Genomic DNA, 22,287 nt, shown 5'->3' with positions numbered 1-22,287 from the left:
GAAACTCACTTCCAGCCTTTGGAGTCAAATCCTTCTGGCTCACACTGCATTTTCTCCTCACTGGAAGTCCCACGTACCCAAGCACACTGTGAGTACCTGCAGAGCAGCTCTGCCCGCAGGCTGGCCCCACCACAAGTCTTGCAGAGAATAACAGTACTCGAATACTGCACACACCCAACTACACCATGGGTCAAATGTTATAGGCCCTATGGTTCACATCCCTGACAAGGTACAGAGCCTTCATTTTCTTTCTTAATACTTCTGAAACTGGTGAAAAAAATTAACAACAAAAAAAAAATTAAAAAGCTTTTAACCCCAGCTTACATTCCTGACATCAACAACACGCTATTCTGCAGATTTGCAGAAGACCCATACAGTATCTCAAAGCTGAAAGACAGGCCATATACAGCAATTACGGCTGCTGTGTTACTTTATCAATCCATAAGAGTGTATGTAGTCCAGCAAAACACGGGTGGATTTCTTGGAGGCTCCAGTGTGTAGTGTTACAGGACACTGTTACCCAGTCAATCTGGTTTCAGACCATTAGAGGTCTAGGGAAGGTTCTTAAAGCTTATTTCTTCAAACCCGACTAACACTGCACTGAACAGCACGTTCAAAGACAAGATAGCAGCCTCATGATTAGTTCACCCCACTCCAGACTGAGCCACCAACTGAGAAATACCCACTGGTAAGCAGTAGAGACCATCTCTTGTTAGGAGACACAAATATTTTGTTCTTCCACCAACAAACAAGCAATGACAGCTCTGCAGTACATAGTGGTTGCACAAGGAGAAAGCCAGAGCCATCCATGTGGTGCCCACCATATACTACTTCAGCATGATAAAAACTGTGTTATTACAGGAAAGCTTTCACTCCGTATTCATCCTAACTGCAGAAGATGATATGCCTTTAAATAATGAGTTTTGTTTTACAGCTATTTGTATCTGATGGTACCACACTGCATTCACTCCTGGATAAACAAAGTTTACTGCAATGCAGAGCAGTGCAATGAACTGGAATCCTTCATAGGAGCATAAAAAACCCTTTAGTGGAATTCTGCACCTTGGTGTTCTACATTAGTAACAATCTTAGCAATAGCAACTACTACGAAGGGCTTAACTGGAGCTCAGTTTTAATAGTTGCACTGTCTCAGAGCAACAGCCCTTCGATTTTCCCCTGGAAAACAATGCACAAGTTTCTGTGATACAGGCAAATAAAAGTCCATGTAGTTCTGCCACACAGCTGCAATCTGCAGTTCTGTGCCTGTGACAGGTGCAGTAAATCCACTGCTATGACAAAAACAAACCTTCCTTCAGTAAACATAATGGAGATGGATACAGCTAACCAGTCTCCAACAGTAATTACGAATGCTCATCAGAATACTAATCCTGTTATCAAAACTGCTTTAGAGATACAATCCTTTTGAAAGCCTACAGGTTTTCCATGATTAATGAGAAATGTGAGAGGAGGAAAGCGTCTTTCTTCCATAACACCGTGGCAATTTTACCTAAGCAGGAAGTTGATTTTTTTTTTTCTTCCTCATATGACGCACAGCATTCAATGCTGTATGGAAAATGCCACTTGATCCAAGAAGGAGAGAAAACACTTCAGCCACCTCCTTTTGTTAACCAGAGGAAACAAGTAAGCATTTAGCTTTGGCTTAAGTCCTTCACACGGCTGTTATGACTATTAGCAGACCTAAGGACAAAGTAAGGACCAACACCTGTGTGACAGAAGTAACATAATGACTAGTCACTGTTCTAGTACTGCATAAAAGTCTTTTACCTTGCGTAATGTTTGGTAACAGAGCACCTGTTTCACTGCACTGAATGAGCTAACACCTGCACCATAGTCAGGAGTGTTTAGCAGCTATTATCCTGTTCTGTAGAATCCAACTCCATTTCTTGCAGAGGTGGACACAATCAAGGCTGAAAGTGCAAAAATGTTTCAGGTTAGTGCAGTCTCAAGGAACATGATTCTCATCCTGCTCTGTCAGTGGGCTTCCTTCCATGTGAAATTTAGCCAATCATTCAATCCCACAAGGCTTATCAATTCTACTGAAGTTCTAAGAGAGCACATCTGCCTTTCTGATACTGCAGAAATATGTACTACTTGTCATAGTGATTTTAGTAAACGTTAACTACAATGCCAAGATGCAGGACATCTAAAATTTCCTAGCACATCCTCAGTTGAGCAAGTGGTCAATAATGCTAATAAACAAACGTTCAATAATTGGATTGAATTCTGTCTCCAACTATCTCATCCACAGAATAAGGCTGTTGCTTATCTCTCAGGTTACTAAGATAAAGAATTCAATACGGCAGAATGATCTCTAGGGAACTAAAAAGCAAATAGTGCTGGATTTACATGATATGCATTAGAATCAGATCTGCACAACTGAACAGAAAAATAACGCACGTCAACTGGGTACACTGAGTAAAGGAAGGGTCCCATGGACATCAGGGATATAAACAGCATTTACTCACGTAATGATAAACAGGGGAAAATGAGACAGCTTGATGTTTGTCAAACTTCCTAATTTCCAAGTACTTGCCTTCACAAGTTTGGTGCTCTATAATCTCAGAAGTTTTAATATTACCTGGTAAAATGAAGGCATAATGTACTTTTTTTTTTTCCTCCTTTCTCCCACGCAAAATAAGCTTAAGCTGCTGCAGCATTGGTCAGATTCTCATATCTCACAACAGGGAGAACTTGCCAGCCAAGTAACACATGTTGGAAAAGATGAGATATAAAGGCTGCACGTAAAGAAATTATTAGAGGTTACATTGCATGAGAATGCTTTAAGAACAGTTATGGAAAGAATGCTCTTACCTGCACTGACTGCTTTGTATATCTACATCTAATGACAAGTTGAACTATTTATTCTAATGAATCAATTTCTCTACTTTTAAAGTGAGAACCTGGCACTCTTGATTTACTGCACAGATGTTACCTTTTCATTGAATGCATCATTGATGCATGATGCAAGCATCCATACACATCAGTCAACAAAGGTTTTCATTCAAGACTTTTATTATAGCTTGAATTTTTTTTTGTCACTGCATTTAAAAATCTAAAAAAAATAAATATTTGTTTCACAGCTGCAAGTCACATCATATGCATTAACACCACAAAATCTGGAATTTAACCAGAGAAGGAAAGTCAACTCCAAAAGTGTCCAGCTAAGCACAGTTGTCTCATGGTATTTATACTAAAAATAAAATCTTAAGAAAAGGGGAAAAGGGTGTTAAAGAGTTATTTCAAATGCATTTATCTGGAAAAAAGTGAAAATTGTATTAGAAACCATAAACTACACTTTCAGCATTTAAAAATAAATGTTTAACCTCTTGACAGCAACAACTGTCGGGAGCATCTTTTTCTTTTAAGCTGCATTCTTGACACATGGCTGCAGAGGTTCCCAGTGATAAATTAACCTCCTTTATAATTGCGTCCACTTACAGAATCAGTCCTTAAAAATAAAGCAATGTTTTAAGTCGGCTCGTCCATCCATGTATTAAAAATGCCATTGTATGCAGGTTTTTGATGCGTTTTCATTGTTGGCTTTTTTTTTTTTTAATCAGCATTAAAGTGACTGCTTCATGGAACTTGTTGGATTGTACACTGTGAAGATGAATGTCTTTCAAACAATAATTTTCATTATTAAGGTTCTTAAAACAAACCAGAAAAATATATCTTCAGAAATCAGAGTAGTCACTCTTTTTGTTAAAAGCCATAAAATAAGCTCATATTTAATTACAAGCAATAGAAACCATACTGCTATTGGAACATAATTATTTTATCACAAAAATTTATTATTTACAAAATGAAAAGTAACCAAGTGAATTTACCAGGGAAAGACTTAAATATTCTTATTAACTGATTTGAAAATCTTAAGCAAGTCTCTCATGCACTCACACGCCAAATTGTCTGCATAAGATGAAGTGTTAATTCATGTTAGTGAAACTTGACTCCCACTCACAATACTCTCATTTTATTGCAAGATGAGAAAATCAACATGGTTTTGTACAAGAGTTATTAAAGACAGTTCCTCATTTTTGTCCCCCCTTTTTTTTTTTTTTTTTTGGCTCCAATGAATAACCATACCACTTAACATTTTGCAAATAATCAATTATATTATCATCTCCATCATTTAATCCACTGAATTTACCACCACAAAAAAGACACAAGAAGTTAGTTTAATGATCCCACTTTACACAGATCTCTCTCATTTCTGAAGTTATACTAAACTGAAACCTTCATAGTGATCTATAGCCTGGATCAGCTTAGATTTTAGCGTTTCTTTATCTGTGTATTTTGGAAGATCAAGAAGATTAAAGCAAGTGTGAGCTACCGGAAGATAACCTTCTCCACCTCCTGTTGGCTGGATGACTAGTTTAAGACACTTCATTCCAAGGATTGGAATACGATCACTGCCTGTCAGAAACACTGCCAAGAAAACAAAAACAAAAACAAAGTCCTGAAAGTGGTTTAAGATAAAACACTGTGTATTCCACATAGGCCGTTCTAGTCCTTATTTACATTTCTCAATTATTCCAGCTGTACTTAGCTTTTCACGCTGAAATCGTTCAGATAAACTTGAAAACAAGAGATGTCTTAGCCTGATCTCCTTCCTGCAAAGTGAAGCCTCCACCATAACCTAACATGTTGTACACAAAGGAAAACTTCATTTTCACATACGAAACCAGCGCCCTTGATAGTCAAGATCAGAATTGGTAACTTAAAATTCATTAGCTGTACCTTTAGTGTACTTCTGAGCACCCTGGATTAGTTCGTTCAGTATGACAGTGATTCTCAACATCAGCTCATTCACAAGAAGTTTCCCTTGTCTTAACCTGTGTACTTTCCCTCACATCAGTATCTTTAGGTACTGAATCAGTTATAACTTCGCTATTCCACCTATTTACAATGAAAAAAACTAGAGAATGTCAACCTGATGTCAAATCACAGGGAAAAAATTGTGATCAGCAGACAGATGCCATCAGTAGCTCACACTGTTGGGCAATTATTTTATTTCAAATGCTGCTTTGGCCTATGTCATCTTATAAACCTCCATTACCCAAAACTTTTCAGGACAGCTCCAGGAAAGTCATAGACAAGCTTATAACCAATTGCTTCTACTCTGATTATTTTTCCCCTCCACATGGAGTTAATCACACTGTTACTGTTCTTATTGCCAGAACCTGAAATCAGTGATCCTGTTCAGTTAGAAGGTTTTGCAAAGTACTGTTGAATACTTACACAAAAACTGTTTTTTCTTCTCCAAAGGCAACTGATGAAAAACCTCCCAGAATATTTTAATTGTAGGATGGTCTGCCCAGTATTCTCCTTTGTATTCCGTATTCTAAAATGAGCAAGAAATTAAGTTATTGCTCAGTACGATAATGCCACAATAAAGCATAAAGAATTGTGACAAGGGATACTGCACTGAAAGTGACACACCACCATTTCCTTGGATCAGATTTCTGCAGCTCTTCAGACTTCAAATATATGGACAAACGGATCTATCTCAAAGCAGTCTCAATACCAGAGAAGTTGTAACAATAGCTCTCAGTGAGTTTCAGTAAGCAGGAGTATCTACTTATATCAGTAGCATGCATTTTGTTCACTTTTCCCTTTCTAACTTAAATTTACGACTGCCTTTAGGTTCTGTGCAATTTTTCTTCCTCTTTGATCCCCCCAACTCTGATTTCCTTCAGAAATTAGGTGAGAAAACTTTAAAAAGGAAAATGAATAGTATCTTAATGCCTTTGTTCACTGACAACTTAAAATGAGAAGATTCTCAGTTATGCAGTCTATCCAGTAAAGGCTGGCCCCGACATACCACATGCTAACAGAGAAAACAGAGCTTAAAATGATACTTTGAGATTACTCTTGCACCTTGAAATTTAAAAAAATATATATGAAACAAAGAGCCAACTATGTTGTTTGTTTGTTTTTACCTTCTCCAGTTCTTTCCAATCATAATTTGTGTTCCCAATTACCATTGATTGCAACTCGCTGGGCTGGAAGAGCTGAAGAACTTTACCTCCACATACTTTGTGGAAGCCTTCATGGAATGCACTGAATAAGGAAGCTACTGATTTATTGAAGATGTAATCCACATATGCATCTACAAAATCTTGCCTGCACAAAGAAAAAATAATTACGTTGAGAGGAGAGGAAAACAAAAGTATGTGTCACTCTTCTATTTTCATAGAATAGCCATTTCAGTACAGAAAACTTCATGGGAAGATGAGCAAAAAGGATCTTAGGCTACTATGTTCTGTGCTCCACGTTAGAGCCACAGAGAAGATGACCTGAATGAAAACAGCACATAAATGTACATTTTTGTCCAACATGGAGCCTGTAATGTACAAGACAAAACCAAGAATGTTTTCGTTACTGATTTCAGACATCACTGCATGCCTCACAGTGAACTGGACTGAATGGCAACACACTCAAAGGCTTGGAGTTGTACATAGTGTTCTGAAGCCAACTTAGTGCCAAAATTTGTGTATTTTGGCTTTGCTCTGTTTTTATTATAAAGCGTTACCATATGTGCACTGAAGATGAAAATAAATTTCAAGCAGACATTTGAGTCCTACACACTAAAAAAAAAAAAAAAAGAATCAGGAAAAAGAAGTTAGGATGCTGAGAAACACACTGTCTTATCCATGCTTCAGTACAAGGAGTTCTCTCCTCTTACTGCAAACACCATCTTCAACAGAAGCTAGTAGTTAAAATCTCCTGATACAATATTGATTATCATTTCATTTATTTATTAAAGGATCCTAGTTAATGCTGTTAGCTCCTGCATTGGCACAGCGACTCCACTTATTGGAATAACATCACTAATCCTTTAAAGAAAGATTGAAGCATTTTGAAGATACACCATTAAGTTGTAGAACACATCTTCCCTAATTTAGGCACACTGTGGAATATTAACAGTGGACAGAAAACTGACAGTAGTAAACTGATTAACATAATTATACTCTGCAATAGCATTTTTCAAACTGAATTTAAAAAGTCATAGAATATTTGGGCCCTGAGAAAAAAAGATTTCTTCAGACAACCATAGCATTACATTCCATGGACACTCTAAACCTTTTCTCATATTTCAACTCTAATCTCACTGTCACTTTGTGACAGGAAAAAAACACGCCTGCAGAACTTAGAAAATATCATGTTTAAGATGAAGCACCATAAATCCTCAACTATCAGCCAAAGATTAAAGAGAGAAAAGCTGACCAGTGTTAGAAGTGACTGCAAGCATCATAGATGCTTACTGTGCTTGTTTGCTTTTCCCTTCAGTTGAAGCTGCTCAGTCTTGCCACTACACTTGGAGATCTGAACCAATGTCTTTCTCTCCCAGTAATGAGGAGTCAGGAGGATGAAAGCACTCACTGCACAGAGTTTGTGATACCTTCAATCTTCTCTCATTGCTTTTCATCTACAAGGGACTTAGCTACTCAGAAAACACTGCCCCAAAACATACCCGAAGGTTCTTTTTCTCCCTTCCTATGACATACAGCCTAGGTATGTTTTGTTCTCACACAGTATGCCCTTTCCATTTGTTTCTCCCTTCACTCAAGGAGAAGTGAAAGCTCATAGAAGACACAAAGATTAAAACACTGATGAAAATACATGAAGAGAATGACCAACAAGGGACAGGACAGTGATAATATTCCGCAGAAATATTAGTACCACAGAATACCAGAAATATTCTATCTATCCTCCAAGAGCAGAAGGGGAACACAGGGTGGGAGAAGCGGCTTTTATAAAACAGAATTAACAGAATTCAGGAAAGAAGGATAAAACCACACCCCACATACTCATTAGACAACGACACTAAAAATAACAGACTAATGTATCTGTTCTACAAAGCGAATACTTCCCTGAAATGGTATTTCACATACCAAGAGTCGTCACGTAACAGCATCTAAGTTGATGTTTTCACTGTGACTCAGTAACTTTCTGCAGAACCATTTCTGGCCTTCTGAAGTGAAGATAGTGTATTCATATGGGCACCAAAGAATTTCAAAATACTTCTGAGGCCAAAGTGAAAAAGATATTGCTTACTGAGCCACCTTAGATGTCAAGCCCCTAACTACAACAGTTATTTACTGTTCTTTATAATACACATTAAAACAGCTTGGAAAAACAGCAGTAGCTTTGCCTCCCATCACTAGCATAGCAACTTGGCAAAGGATCTCTATAGCAGCCCAGTTATGCTCCCAAAACAGACAGCAACATTGAACTACACTGTGATCCATAACACTCACCTATTTTGTTTGACTACAGGAATGTCAGCACCATTAGGAACAAGTTCTTTAATTTCTGTTGTACCAAAATTTTCCACAGTGATCTATTTAAAACAAAAATAGTATTAATTTTATTTTCTGTGTAGAGGACTTCTTCCCACTCCTTCGCTAACAGTATAGTGAATGGCAGACAGATCTTAGAATGTTAAGCACAGAATGCTACAATTCATGACCATCAGCAGCCAATGCTTCTGCTCAAACAATCCATCAGATGAAGCTGTAATACACAGTACAAGCTTTACCAGTAGAACAAATCAAAGCTTCCAACATAATGAGAAACTTACAGTAAAATTAAGACAAAATGCCTCTTCTATGTCATCCTCTGGATAGTCCAGTAATTGCTGCATTCCCCTGAAAAACAAATTATGAAGTACTTGTACCAGTGAGAGGAGAACAAAAAAGTTCTACTATTATATGCTGACTTGCAGGGCAGCGCTAGGAAATTCAAGCAAATCACATTGCTTTCAAAAGCATAGAATGCAAAGCTTTAAATAAACAATGGTTTGGTTTTCCTATTACTTGTACAGTTGTTTCTTTATATTCTCTCAGGAGTTAAGAGAAGACTCATACCCCAGTGTCTAGCTTCAGTGCAGGGAAGGAATTCCAAGACAGAGGTGTAAGTCTTAATTAATCACTGATGGTGTTTCCCATTATTACGTTCAATTCCTCCTAGATCTATGAAAACCTTTTGCATTCACAACACTGAAGCAATCTAACACCAACTACACCACACCATCTGAAAACCCTACCTGTTCAAGTGCAGTTATTTAGCATGCACTTGCCTCTGAAATAAGTGAAAATGTCTCCTCCTCAGACTAGGCAAAATATACACAACTAAAATTATGTTCACACTTATTTTATAAAATTAATAGCAGAATCTCAAAACTTTCAACTTCCAAAGATTCTTGTAGGACAATACAGCACAGGAGAGATGAATATCAAAACCAAACTCTTAGAGAAGCAGCTGCTTAACAATAGCACACATCTGAAATGGCTTGATAGCTACAAGTTACTCTAAGATGTTTATCCTGTGTGAATAGCATGCACTTTCTTTAAACCTTCAAAGGAAAGTGTTGAACTCAAAACTAATTCCTAATCTCACTCATTTTTTTCTTGCTTACCTGCCAACATCTGGCATCAACTCTTTTAAATCGTCCAGGGATGGCTTCTTATTCAACAGCTTTTTATACAAAGCCAAAGGGAAGTGAAGGTCTACAATAGTAAAATTATATATTGCTAGCCCACAGACAACACCAATCAAATGAAACAAGTCACTGTCTTCAAAGGTCTAAGAACAGAAAACAGACAAAATATTTTAAAACAAGTTATTTTAATCATTTATAGTCCAGAAAAGAGGTATGGATATTAAAAAAAAAAAAAAAAACAACCGAGATGCAACATGCTTTGTATTCTAAGTGACGCGTGCTGCTGAAGCTACCATCTAAAGATTCCATTTTTGTTGGTGACTTACTATGACAGTACTCAGTCCTTAAATACATTTTAATGTAAATTAATGGGGAAGGAGAGGTGAGGAGCTTACTGTTAACTTCCTTGGACTAAACAGTTAATGCTTGGAACACAACTGTGAAAACATTAATATCCAGATATAAGTGACATAAGCGAGCGCTAACTGGAGTTAGTTAGCATGATCCTCTGAAAGAGGACTAAAAAGTCAACAATTAAGACTTCCTAGCAAGTACAAACAGGTGACTACCAAAAAGCAGGCCCATTAATGTGAATGAACGCAGAAAAGGAAGGTTTGACATGCCGCATCAATTTTCTCATCATTCTGATTCTGCTTTTGGAGTCAGCTGGTACATCTTCCCACCAAAGTCACCTCAACCACAGACAAATGGTGAGGAGTAAAGCAAGGAATCAGGTTGGAAAAAAAAAAAAAAAGAAAAGAAAGGAATGCTTTGATCTAGCAATGGCAAAAATTACACTTTTTCAAGATTTCTTCCTTCAGCTTCTCCTCTCAAAATAAAACTACCACAAATTCCTATGTCCATACATAATTAACAAAATACTTAAAATGAAAGAAAATTAATGACTGTTGATCGCACCCTACCTTATCAGAGAACCAGATCAGCCTGGACTCTTCGTAATACCTGAACATTCCATATTTGGGATCTAGCAACTCCCTCATTATGAGCAGAAAAAATTCTTTGCGAACACCTCCAACATCAACAGCTTCTTCCCCAACAAAAATAACCTGAAACACATTTCAATGAGCACAGAATTAAAAATGGAACATGAAACAATGTTTGTCCAAAATATATTCTTAATTACTAGCACGTCAGTGAAAGACACTCAGATCAGTATGTACTGGCAGTACCTTCAATGGCTTCTTGTAGTCTACACTCTTTGTTTTCCTTAGGACTTCCACAGCATCTCCTACAATATTGTCTCTCCTCACCATTAATATCAGGCATGGGTTAACAGATTCAAATACTGGCAGAAAAAGAGAAGACAAATTCTGCCTGTGAGCTTGATCAACAGCCATCTGGGAGGGAGAAAAAAAAAAAAAGTACAATGTAACTGTCAGTAGGTAGCACAAGATTCCTATAAACACTAAACATCCATCACTCTCATCTGAAAGAGTTCAGAAGACATCAGTGTGATTACCTATTATGAGGGCTTTCTTCCTATTTCTTTAACCTCAGACAATATTTTCCCTTGACTTATTAGTCTCATCAACACTAATACACTTAGGAATGACACAGAATACAGCTTCTGACATTCCAGGTAAAATATTTTGGACAAGAAAAGGAAGCAAATAGGAAAAAATATATAGCACCTCCCTCCTTCCAGTAAAACAAAAAATGCATTTCATTTAACAGGCAAACGAAGCCTAAGATGTTTAATATAAATCTGGCATGAAAGAGCTTTTAAAAAGTTATTTTAATTTTTGCTCGGTTTTGTTTGTACCTTATTACTATGGGTGAACATGTGAAAGAATACATCCAGTTAATGAAAGGGGAAGCAGTTCAATGGATGTTTACATAATTATTAATTTTATGTCAGTGAGATTCCTACCAGCTTCAGTCATATACATACTTAGAGGAAAACAACAGATCCCTTACTTTCGTGAAGAGGATCGAGTTGGCAGAGTGGGGGACAAATGCAAACAAAGAAGAAAAAAGGGACACCAACTCTCCAAAGCCTCCAACTAAACCCAAAACAAATTACATCTTTAAAAACTGACTCATACCTGCATCTGCATGACTGCATCTGTTTGCAGAAGAGTTGTCTTTGCCTGGGCATCAAAAACAAATGGGTACGTGCAAATGGTAACAGGCATGTCTGTTAACTAGAATGAGAAGAACCATGTCATCATTCTGTTTACTGAAGAAAACCCACAACAGCAGTTAAAAAAGCAATTACATTTATATTCATGTAATACATCTCTTTTACTGAAAAGAGAAATAAACCTTTACTCATTGTCAACGGAGGACCTGAAGTATCTCAGAAAAAGTTAAGTAGGTGTTCAATAGTTCAGTATTTCAGCCAAGAAAAGACCCACCCCCACTTTACACGTTTTAATTCCACTCCTTTTAAGTTCACTCCTTTTGTTACAGCCAGTAGATATCACCAAACAACTCTTTGTTTTCAAACTCTGCTCTGAATTTGCAACAGAAAGAATTACATACTTCTGCCCCATAAAAACCTTTTCAGTTTACAATCCTAACAAGTTAAGGCTTTACTCCTAATGGAACACATCCTACAATCCTTGGCACTCCTGTTTCTGATTTCCTTACATTCCAAAAAGAAACCAGATTGCAACCCATCTTACCTCAGTTAATCCATGGTTGACATCCTATGACAGCATTTGCACAAAGGCAGCAATAATTAAGATGAAAAAGCAGCATTAGTGTCTGCATTCATTATTCATCTCTGATGTAGAACTATTTAGCTATAGCTTCCCCCCCAAAAAGAATGTTTACTGAAAAAACTGATAAGCATTTTAAACATTTTAATTAATCTACCAAATACGACTATGCCTTTCAATACCCTGTATGTTTTTAAAAGGGAGCATTAGAACCTTTTAAATGATTACTCCCACAAATTAATCAATGACATTTGCTTTCATATATATTTTCATTCTGAAGTGATTACAGCATGCCACATTAAATTCAAAACATTTTAAATGAGTAAAAATTAAAAGATAACAAAAAAATTGGTCATTAAATTTCAAGAATTATTTAGAACTACACTACTGCATGTAAGAAAATCAACTGACTTCTGCAATTTGAAACAGGCCAATAGACATTGCTAGCACTGTTAGAGACATTCAGAACTAGTTAGGTAACTCTGCTAAGGAACCAAGTCATGCACCTGGTGGATAAATAAATACATGTGAAATGTGATTATACACAAGTCTCTGAAGTGCAGCATGTAGACACCTACAGCACAGACAAAGTGATGGCCAAAATATCATATCGGCAAAACATGCTCCCCTCGTATCCCTAATTCCTAAAGGAAACACTTTTAGCAGTCCATTTCTCACAGGAAGATTTATGCAATGCTTACTCCTGTTGCTGTATTTATTCCTAAAACACTTTTTCCCTCAACTCCTTTAAAGATGCTATTCAGTAACTTCAACATTGCCCAATTTCTCTTTTGTTGAAAGCATAGCATTTTTTTTTTCCTCTGAAGTTCTTGAAGAAGTCTTACATTTTTGTCTGTTACTTTTCTTTCCACACTTCACTCAAGGAACCGAGCAAACAGCTTTGTCTCAAGATACAACAATAAAAAAAATGACAGTGACAAAAGAAATTCTGATTCATTACTAGTGGTTCAATAGCAAGTAGGGCTTCTTATTGTAAAGATACTGCTCAAATCTTGCGATTTGACTGACGAATGCAGCTTTAAACTTGAAAATAAATCCATTTTCCAGCTCTCATTTTCCTGCTTCTCAGAATTCTTTTCTCTGATCATGACAAATACAATTCCAGTTTCTTTAGATCTATTTAGATAGCTGTGAAAGTCGCCATCTTTCTAATTCTCTGTACCCTTCACCACCATACTCTTCTCTTATTCCAAATATACAATCTGCCTCTACTTCCAAGACCTTGCAATATTTACCTACACCTTCTGTATCTCATTTAATATATTACCTCTATCAGAAACCAACACTAGTCTACATCAAGCACGAGTTATTTTTCTGAAAAGCCTGGCTGACACAAAGTTCTGCGATGGCTACAATATCAACTTATTTCCTTACACTCCACAATTTTCCTGCTGTTGCTATTTTACTTTGCAGTTTTATATTCCTTAGTAGACAAGCTATCACTTGCTTTGTATTCATCCAATACAAAGCAAAAGTAGGCCTCCCCTTTCCAGGACCTTCTACATACCACAGCAGAAGAAATACATTAATGTAGATGGAACAAGTTGATTAACATTCTCCATTCTTTCAAAACTGAAGTCAAAGAACTGTTTGACAATATCTTATCCAAGTGATTGTTTCTGCCCATTTACTCCCACTCTTCTATTTACAGATCCAAGAAATAATTATTTCACTTCTTATCATTACACAGCAGTAAACAGAAAATTATATTCGTCTGTTACCTGTAACTCCCTACTCTGTTTCCTGACTTAGTTTTACAGAACACTTTCAGCTTTCATTAAGTCTTGATTATTCTGACCAAACGTAGCTCACACAGTACCTCAGGTTACTTGAGATGCTGACCTACCAAGAGTTATCACTTCCCTAACTTTTTTGATACGGCAAACCTTTCTAGACAGCTTTTTGAGTCACCTTTTAGCTAATGCATTAAAATGTTCAACGTTGTCAGTCCTAAGAAAGATGTGTTTCTTGCAGGGTATCAATTTAACACTTCCTTAACTAGTACCTGACGTAAGTTGAGTCATTCATTATCAGGGTCTGTCACCATACTTGTATGAAAACAAATCGTCCATATTTAGAGAATCTACAGGCTTCCATAAAAAGACAAAACCAGGTGGAAAAGGAAGATAAAATTAAAGCAAAATAAGCCTTACCATTCCAAATACCTGCTGCTGGACCCAGTTGACATAGTCATTTCTGATATCTATCAAATCTTGTATTTCATGAATATAAAATCTGTCATACTGGATAACTTGTCCTCTTTCATTTACCTGAAGAAATTAAAGTTTATCACTTTGCATCATCTTTTTAAAAAGGATTCTCTCTTCTTTATTTTTCAAGCATTTGTTATGCCAGCTACAGATACCCAGCCACTAAAAAAGTTCTAGAAAAACAACAATGCCTACAAACAAACAAAAACAGCAGCAAAGATAAGGAAACATGGATTATTCACAATTCCATCCAAGGAGCAAAGAAAAGTAACTAAGCGTAAAATACTGCAAAAAACAGTGCTGCAATTCCGACACATCAAGAGATCACACAGAAATAGCATTTGCTTGTGCACAAGTTTAAGAGCTACAATTCAAGAATTTCGGTCTTACTAATAAATACTATTTCAGTTACCTGGGATGTGAGGAACAATTTCTATTAAAAAATACTAAGCTCAAAAAAGCAAGAGACAGAAAGACCCTTACACAAAGCGTAATTCTAACCCCCAGCCTTCCCAGGAAATGCATTAAATTTGCTTTTCAGGATGACAGGTAAGCACCATTAATTATCAAAACCGATTTTTTCCTTATAAATGGATAATGAGTTCCTTCTCTTAAACAACCACCAAAGAAACCCAATCCTCCCAAATAAGCCTCCCCCCTTCCCCCCAAAAAGGAAATAGCCATAAAAAACAGATAGTAAATTCATGAAATATCCTAGATATGTTTTCTTTTCATTCTCTTCCTCTTCCTTTAGCCCACACCTGGTAGTCGTTAAGAATTTGTCCATACACCTACCTTGCTGCCCAGCTGTTCATAACTCTATTTCTACATTGTTACTACATATTAATCAAAGTTGGGCTTCAAAAAACCAAGAATTTGGAAGAGGCGATGAGGAGGGGGAACTTCAGCAGCAGTTACACACAACAGTTTCTCAGGCTTGTGATGTTTAGTCAGGTTACTCTGAATCATTTGGGCTATTTTTGTTCAAAGCTCAAAAATTCATTAATTTTCATGTATTAAATTAAGATACTAACACCCTGAGTAAACACATCAGAGAAGAAATATGTGCCCTGGTAAAACTGTTCAAACCTACCTCAAAACGCAACGTACTCTTACCTTCCAATTTTGACCTTATTCACTATCATTTCTAAAGAAAATTCTTTCCAACATGCCCTCACAGAAGCAATTGCTTTGGTCAGTCACATGAAAATAGATAATTCCATCCCCATGTCAGATTGGAATCCAGAATTCTAATATTTTTTAGGTCCAAAACAAACAACTACAGATTCTTCTGTAGATGTCAAGTTTAAATATTTAGAACTGTTTAGTTATTTAACTTTCAACAACTACACAGCACACAATGTTGACAAAAAACAAACAGATAAAGCAGTCGGTTTAAATTGACATAAACATACCCTGTGCAGTATTTCTAGAACTCTGAAAGCTGTGTGCAGAAAGTTTGTAAATATTCTTCTTTCAGCTGGAGGAATGCCAATCTTATACAGCTTCAAGAGGTGGACCACAACATCCTTGTAGAGTTCCACTATTTTGAGGAACAACGGAGGTTCAAGTACAGACCACCAATTTTCTGTCAACAAATGACGAACATACAAATATAGCACTTTCCACTACAACATCCCATTGTTTCTTTAAATCAAAAGAACCTTTCTTATTTGAAAATGTACTTATCAGTTACCGAAAACTGTAAGAAGAGGTGAGCAGAGATAGAACAACATAGTACCGATGTTTTATTACACATTCAGCTCTGTACAGAGCAAGATTTAGAGAAACATCAGTCTTCTAACTTTAAAATGGTTCTGGTGTATAACTCCATGCCCTTCTCATACACCTTCTCTGCCCACCCTATTCTGGGATTTAAAACAACGCACGGGCTATTAGCAGCTGAGCACACAACAAGCATTATTAAAATCGGGAAGCTCTGAAGAACAAAAAGAGATGCTCAACAAACTTCTGCGTGCAGAAGTTAGGATAGCTGTTTTCTTTAGTGTTATGCAAATTTAACCCTTAGCTTCCTGATGGAAAAATTCAACAGAACTGGGAATAACCAGGATGTTGTTGAGACTATGCCTTCACTGATTAAATTTCTACACGTTTTTATTCCTGTATCCTTTAAGAGTAAAAATAAATAAATAAATAAAAAATAAAAATAAAAATAAAAAAACAAAAAATTCAATTTCTTACCAAGAACTTTTAAAGGAGCTTTTTCTAATTTCAGAATTGCTGTTCCAAATGGAATAGCTAATGTTGTGAAATTGTTTGCATCACTCATCAACGGGCACTCTGGTAGAGTGAGATACAGCCTTAAAGCTTCAACATCTGGTAAGGAGCTGCTCAATTTTGGAATAAGATTCTTTTCCAAACTAGCTGCCACCTACAGAGCATAATAAAATTCAGTTTACTTTAATAAATTTGTACATTTCAACAAAATTTCACCTAAATAAAAAGTGAACTAGAAAATAACAATCAAGGGTTTAAGTTTGAGCTACATTATAATATTTAATTTACTGTCTTGGTTCTGGATTTTAAAATACAGACGTACAGTATGTTGGTGTTACCTTCTGGCACAACACAGAACAGTTTTTATGTATCTGCGGTTTAAATATTATCGTGTAAAGAACACAATTAAATGTGTCCAAGCAAGCATAACAATAGTATTTCTAGATAGGTATAAAGATATTTCCAAACATAAAGAAAATATGCAGCACAAACCTGTTGTGATATATGAGCGTGGTCAGGCTGTATAAGTTTGTGAAATAGTAGTCTAGCAGCATTCATATCAACCCCTGAGAATCTAACGCTGGTTTTGTAATGATCGTCATTGCTACGGCAAGGAGAGAAAAATACAGAAAAAGACTGAATCCTGTATTCTCAGCACTTACAAGTTTTCCACCTTGATTTTTTAGCTTTGTTTACTGTGGAACTTAAGTTTTATTGATCACAGTATCAGACTTCCATCATACAACCTTCAAAGCAATAAAAAAAAACATTCTAACTGCCAGGCAATCATGGAAAAAAACACCAAGATCTAGAGCAGGCTGTGCAATATATTCCTTTAAAATCATATGTGACTTGCAGCTGCTAAGTAATGAGTTTTGCTGGTTAACAGGGCAGCAGCCAGGTGGCATGCACTTCTAAGAACTGCTAGCAGACACTCTGCATTTGGGCCAGCTGATAAACTATCCATAATAAAGGAGCTAGAAAGTTAAAGCAAAAGCATCTGAGTACTATTAAGATAAAGAAATTGAGTGAAGGTGTTATTGTTGAAACAACAGACACTAGAAAGTTGGTCACAAAGTCTTCTGTTCACAGGAATAGTTGTTTAAAAGCTGAAACTTACCTCAAAGCCAAAAAGCTCCCATTCAGGCATCCAGCTGAGGAGAACGTACCATCAATTTCACTGAAAGTTTTCATATGAAAGAAGTTACATTTCTTTTTTTTCTTTTCTACAAAATAGCATTTTCTATTAAAAACTGTATTTAATCTCTAGAGTTACATTGTACATAAAATCTGAGTTTAATCTGACGTTTAACATCATATAAAATCTTCATTTAAAGACAACGTTCAAATAATGCTAAAAACAAAGCAAGAAGTTCCAGTTCTTTTTTCTTTGCACGCTCCTCTTGAAAAGTAATGAAAATAATCTTTGCATTATGCTCAAATTCCTTTACACACACTGTCATTCTTCAATGCACAACTAAATATTTAAATCTTGCATTAAGCTTAGGTGACTAAGTTGTGCCAGGTGAGACATGGACTAAAGGAGCTCAATTACCTTATGTCAACAAAAGCACAGCAAATACTCTGCACAGAATAAAAGTCAGTAATTAAAAAAACCTTTGCTATGTATGTTCAAACCCACATTCACACCCAAATCAAATAAAATTATGAAAGACAACTTTTTTCCTCAACAAAGCTTACTTAGCTATCTCTACAGGAAGCCTTCCAGATGGGAAAGTCAGCAATCTTTGAATAAATGTTTCATTCACAGTCCAGATCTGCTTCAAAACGTCAGGATACCTGAAGTCATCTGGTGGCACCATGTTCTGAAGTTCAAAGAACACAAAGAATCAGGCACATAAAGCTGATTTCCAGGAAATCAGTCCTGTGGTTAAGCTCTCTTCCTCTTCACTGATCGACCATTTACTTACCCGAAGTATCACTGTGAAATAAGCTAACGGATAAAATTACTGTATTCTAGTAGTTCTGTACTTGCCATGAAAACAGAGTAAACTATCATAAACTAAAACTACTCAGATTAAAGTGTTAATCCACACCACAGGATATCTCATGGCAAACATACAAACACTCTTAAAAGACTAACACAAAAAAAGGCTGTAGGCAAGAATGGCAGACATCTGCTTACTATCATCCACTTAGTTCACTGCCAGGCCATGAGCATACAGAAGAGGATCCATTCAAACTTTGGGTAGCTGCCCTCCCACCCCACATCCAGACTCCTTTCTGAGAATGAATCATGTTTCTTTGTTGAACATTACAGAACTTGCATTCTGATGTGCTGCTCATACTGAATGAACTACAGTGAGATTTCTAATAGAAAAGGGAAACAAACAAGAAAATCATTCTGAGTAGGAGAACTGGTCCAGAAAGGGGGGGCAAACAGCACCAAAACTAAAATAAAACTAGTAAAAACATTTCCCTTGAGGATGCAGGCTGACAAACACAGCTGACTTGGTGCAATGATGACTAGCTGTTGCCAAAAATCAGTATCCTGATCCCATCCTCCAGGATCTTGCTGTTTCCCTGTCCAGCAGAAATATCATTTAGCCACATAATGAAACAACTGAGGGAACTGACCTGTCCAAAAATTAACTTGAATAAAAGATCAAGCAGGCCTGGCTGAGACCCCTTAGCTGGCAAGGGCACACAGGTCCCAGCAGTACAGTACTCAAGTAACTTTGAAAGAATTCAGTGCAAATTGACAAACTAAGAAGTACTAAAAGGGATGTTTTTGCAGCACCAAATTCCATCTATTGCTAATGCTTCTTGTACACTACAATAACTGCATTCATAGAGTCCACCTCTATTAGTCAGAATCTACTTCAGCAATTATGAAACTTGCACAGTAGAATCTTTTTTTGAGAAAATAATTTTAATAGAGAAGTTTTGAGCCTTTTCTACCACACCTGCTAAACTAACTTCTATCCCACACAGTAACAGTTATCAAAACTCAATCAGAACTGGAAAACGGGAGAAAAACAACTTAATTCTTCACAATCATGACAGGCTGTAGGAATAAAAGGTTACTGTAAGCCTGACCTGTACTCAGTTTTGCTTGACAAACAAACATGTTTTCTCCTAAAAACTTACTGTTTCCCTTCACTGCCTAATCAGTTGTTTTTCTGTTTGGTTTTGTTTTCCCTCCACATTTCCAACTCATGTTGCTTCATTAAACCCTAGTCTAAAATCTAAATCTAGGCTACTATTCAGAAATATCCCCTATACAAATCCAGACATCTCTCTTCCCAAGCCATTGTCTAATAGTGCTTCCATTCCATCATACTCCCACCTTGCCATTCCCCCCTCCAACACACACAATAGAATTTACAGAGATCAATTCTTATTCTCTTAAAGAAAGGTACTGTTTTAACACTAGCACAAAATTATCAATACAGACAGCCACCATTTATCATTTTTAGCTCCACTTGTTTCCTCATCACTGTAGAATGCTATATTGATCACAGAGCAGAACACAGCATAGCTGCAGTCAGGACTGAGGGTGGGTGGGGAGGAAGAGCTCAAGTATTCACTCACCTTTTACTTTCTGAAAGGAAAAGGTGATTTTGAGCACTGAAACAGGTTGTCTTCAGAAGTTATGCAGTCTCCTCCTTGGAAATATTCTAAAGCCACCTAACCTGGCCCTAGGCAACCTGCTCAGACAGGCCCTGCTTGAGCAGGGGGGTTAGAACAGAGGAACCCAGAGTTCCCTTTCAGCCTCAACTATTCTGTGATTCCATTAAAAGGAGAGAAAGGCACACATTCACCACTCAGCAAAAAGCTTGTGCCAAAATGCTTTACTGACACCTAACACACAAACTTTATCCAAGTCTTCACTGCTAAACTGCTGCAATGTCTTGTGCTTCCACGCTATAAAATATCACAATGTAGTTCTGCATCTTCAATATCAAAGTCTCCTTAAGGGCATCAGAAAAAAAATGAAGCTGAGTTTTAAATATTTTCATTCTAAAGTATATTTAATTTGTTACCTGTGGATAAAAGTAGTGTGCAAAACTTTGGTCCCCACCAGAGAAAATTCTTTTCACGCAATAATACTGCTCACTGTCTGCAATAACAATAAAACAAAGGCAACTGAAAAAGTGAATCTGAGAAATACTCAAGATGCTGCAATAAATACATTCAGTTGTGAAACAGTTCATTTGTTACATAACCTCAGTGTCAGTAGTTCTTCACAATGCAACCATTAAAGCCATCTTTGACAGAGGTAAGCAATAAGAGCTGTAAGTTAATGTTCTAGTGCTAACAAGGCACCTAACCCAATACCACATTTAAGCAATTTTTGCAAGTACTTCTCTTGAAGTCCATTTCTGCAGTGAGAACAGAGCACAGTGAAAACAAACTGCAGGGAAGGAAACAATTATAGTCTGATCTCAAGATCTGCAAAACACTTACTAAGGAACATGAGTCCAAAAAGTAAATATTTAAGGTGTTGCTTACCTGCAGGGATCAGGCACTGAGTACTGTAAGGAAGCCAGTTTCCTTTTACTGTGAAGGGACTCTTCCTATTACTGGTTGTTCCTGTACCTAACTGCCCGTTACCTCCAAGTCCAAAAGAGTAAATTCTTCCAGACGAAGGAACAAATGCAGTAGTGTGCTGCCTAAGGGAAACAGAATTCAGTAGCAAAACTCTCAGCATCACAACATGTTTTGCTCAGGCCAACCTAACAATTTTGTTAAACAGTATCTGAAAGGACCTGTGAACACTCCACATTTCTATTGGCAATGCACCATCACTGACAACATTGTCAACACGTGTTCTGGAAATGTTCCAGGAATAATGGAGATGCCAGGTTTTGCCTTGAAGTCTGCAAACAGTCTGATCCTTTGAGCATCTCTCTGGATGTTCAAAAATGTTTAGTTTGTACCAGATTGGCTGCATGCCACCCTGCCCCTGGCTGGATGGGGCTCTGAGCTCCTGATGGAGCTGTAGGTGTCCCAGTTCACTGCAGGGGAGTTGGGCCAGACAGCCTTGAATGATCCAATGATTGTACAGTTCCTCATCCCAACACTAGTTTCCTGCTCTCCTATGCACTTAGGAACAATCAGTATCGTGTTGACCAAATGAAAAAGGTCCAATTTGTTATGAGGAAAGGATTGCATAATACACTTTTTTTTTTTAAATCCAAATAACAAAATATGCTCATCTCATCAAGAATTGCTAGAATTAAGTGTTTTGGACAAGGACATTTTCATCTGTGTTGACAATTTTTCCCATTTCTTGAGTGCTATCATAATATGAATACCACAGAAAGCATTATGAATTGAAGGGTAATTCAGTTTTATGGATCATTCGCATCATGAGCTATGTTCCCAAATCTTATGCTTATCCTCACCAAAGAGCACGTACCTCCCCAGACACCCTCTTTAACAGGGAATAATTGAATGACAGCAATAAGCAAGCACATGATTATTAACATTTTCAATTCAGATAATGAGAGTTCACAAATAATGAGACTTTCATACTGGTTCTAGTGAATGTTTTAAAAATCTCTCTGCAGCATCTATCTTTCACTAGAGACTATCTTCCACAAAAGAAAGGTTAAAGAAAAAAAACATCCTGCATTAGAATTTGCACAAAGTATTCCACAAAACGAGTGTTTATAAGATTCACAGTGCTTGTGCAAAACAG

The 22,287-nt window shown here is 36.9% G+C and overlaps 1 protein-coding gene across 7 annotated transcripts in view; it reads right to left on the bottom strand.

Moving 5' to 3' along the window:
* Window positions 1–3,015: 3,015 nt before the first annotated feature.
* Window positions 3,016–22,287, bottom strand: part of HERC4 (HECT and RLD domain containing E3 ubiquitin protein ligase 4) — a 38,685-nt gene continuing 19,413 nt past the window's right edge. For 6 of the 7 annotated variants that reach the window (XM_052678000.1, XM_052677995.1, XM_052677997.1 and 3 more), the window contains 18 exons: window positions 21,096–21,256; window positions 20,627–20,703; window positions 18,321–18,445; window positions 17,740–17,799; window positions 17,112–17,223; window positions 16,584–16,773; window positions 15,797–15,969; window positions 14,325–14,441; window positions 12,115–12,138; window positions 11,533–11,631; window positions 10,657–10,824; window positions 10,390–10,533; window positions 9,443–9,609; window positions 8,606–8,672; window positions 8,283–8,365; window positions 5,961–6,144; window positions 5,260–5,362; window positions 3,016–4,446 (listed from right to left, as the gene is read on the bottom strand). In XM_052678000.1, the coding sequence (XP_052533960.1) occupies window positions 4,238–4,446; window positions 5,260–5,362; window positions 5,961–6,144; window positions 8,283–8,365; window positions 8,606–8,672; window positions 9,443–9,609; window positions 10,390–10,533; window positions 10,657–10,824; window positions 11,533–11,631; window positions 12,115–12,138; window positions 14,325–14,441; window positions 15,797–15,969; window positions 16,584–16,773; window positions 17,112–17,223; window positions 17,740–17,799; window positions 18,321–18,445; window positions 20,627–20,703; window positions 21,096–21,256 (2,263 nt within the window). In that variant the 3' untranslated portion in view covers window positions 3,016–4,237. The remainder of the gene's footprint in view (window positions 4,447–5,259; window positions 5,363–5,960; window positions 6,145–8,282; window positions 8,366–8,605; window positions 8,673–9,442; window positions 9,610–10,389; window positions 10,534–10,656; window positions 10,825–11,532; window positions 11,632–12,114; window positions 12,139–14,324; window positions 14,442–15,796; window positions 15,970–16,583; window positions 16,774–17,111; window positions 17,224–17,739; window positions 17,800–18,320; window positions 18,446–20,626; window positions 20,704–21,095; window positions 21,257–22,287) is intronic. The other variant, XM_052678002.1, reaches the window with a different exon arrangement.

This window comes from Tympanuchus pallidicinctus, unplaced genomic scaffold (assembly GCF_026119805.1).
Source record: "Tympanuchus pallidicinctus isolate F22 unplaced genomic scaffold, pur_lepc_1.0 scaffold16, whole genome shotgun sequence".
Classification (NCBI taxonomy): domain Eukaryota; kingdom Metazoa; phylum Chordata; class Aves; order Galliformes; family Phasianidae; genus Tympanuchus; species Tympanuchus pallidicinctus.
Note: the sequence above shows the minus strand (reverse complement) of the source record. Positions and strands in the feature narration are given on the sequence as shown.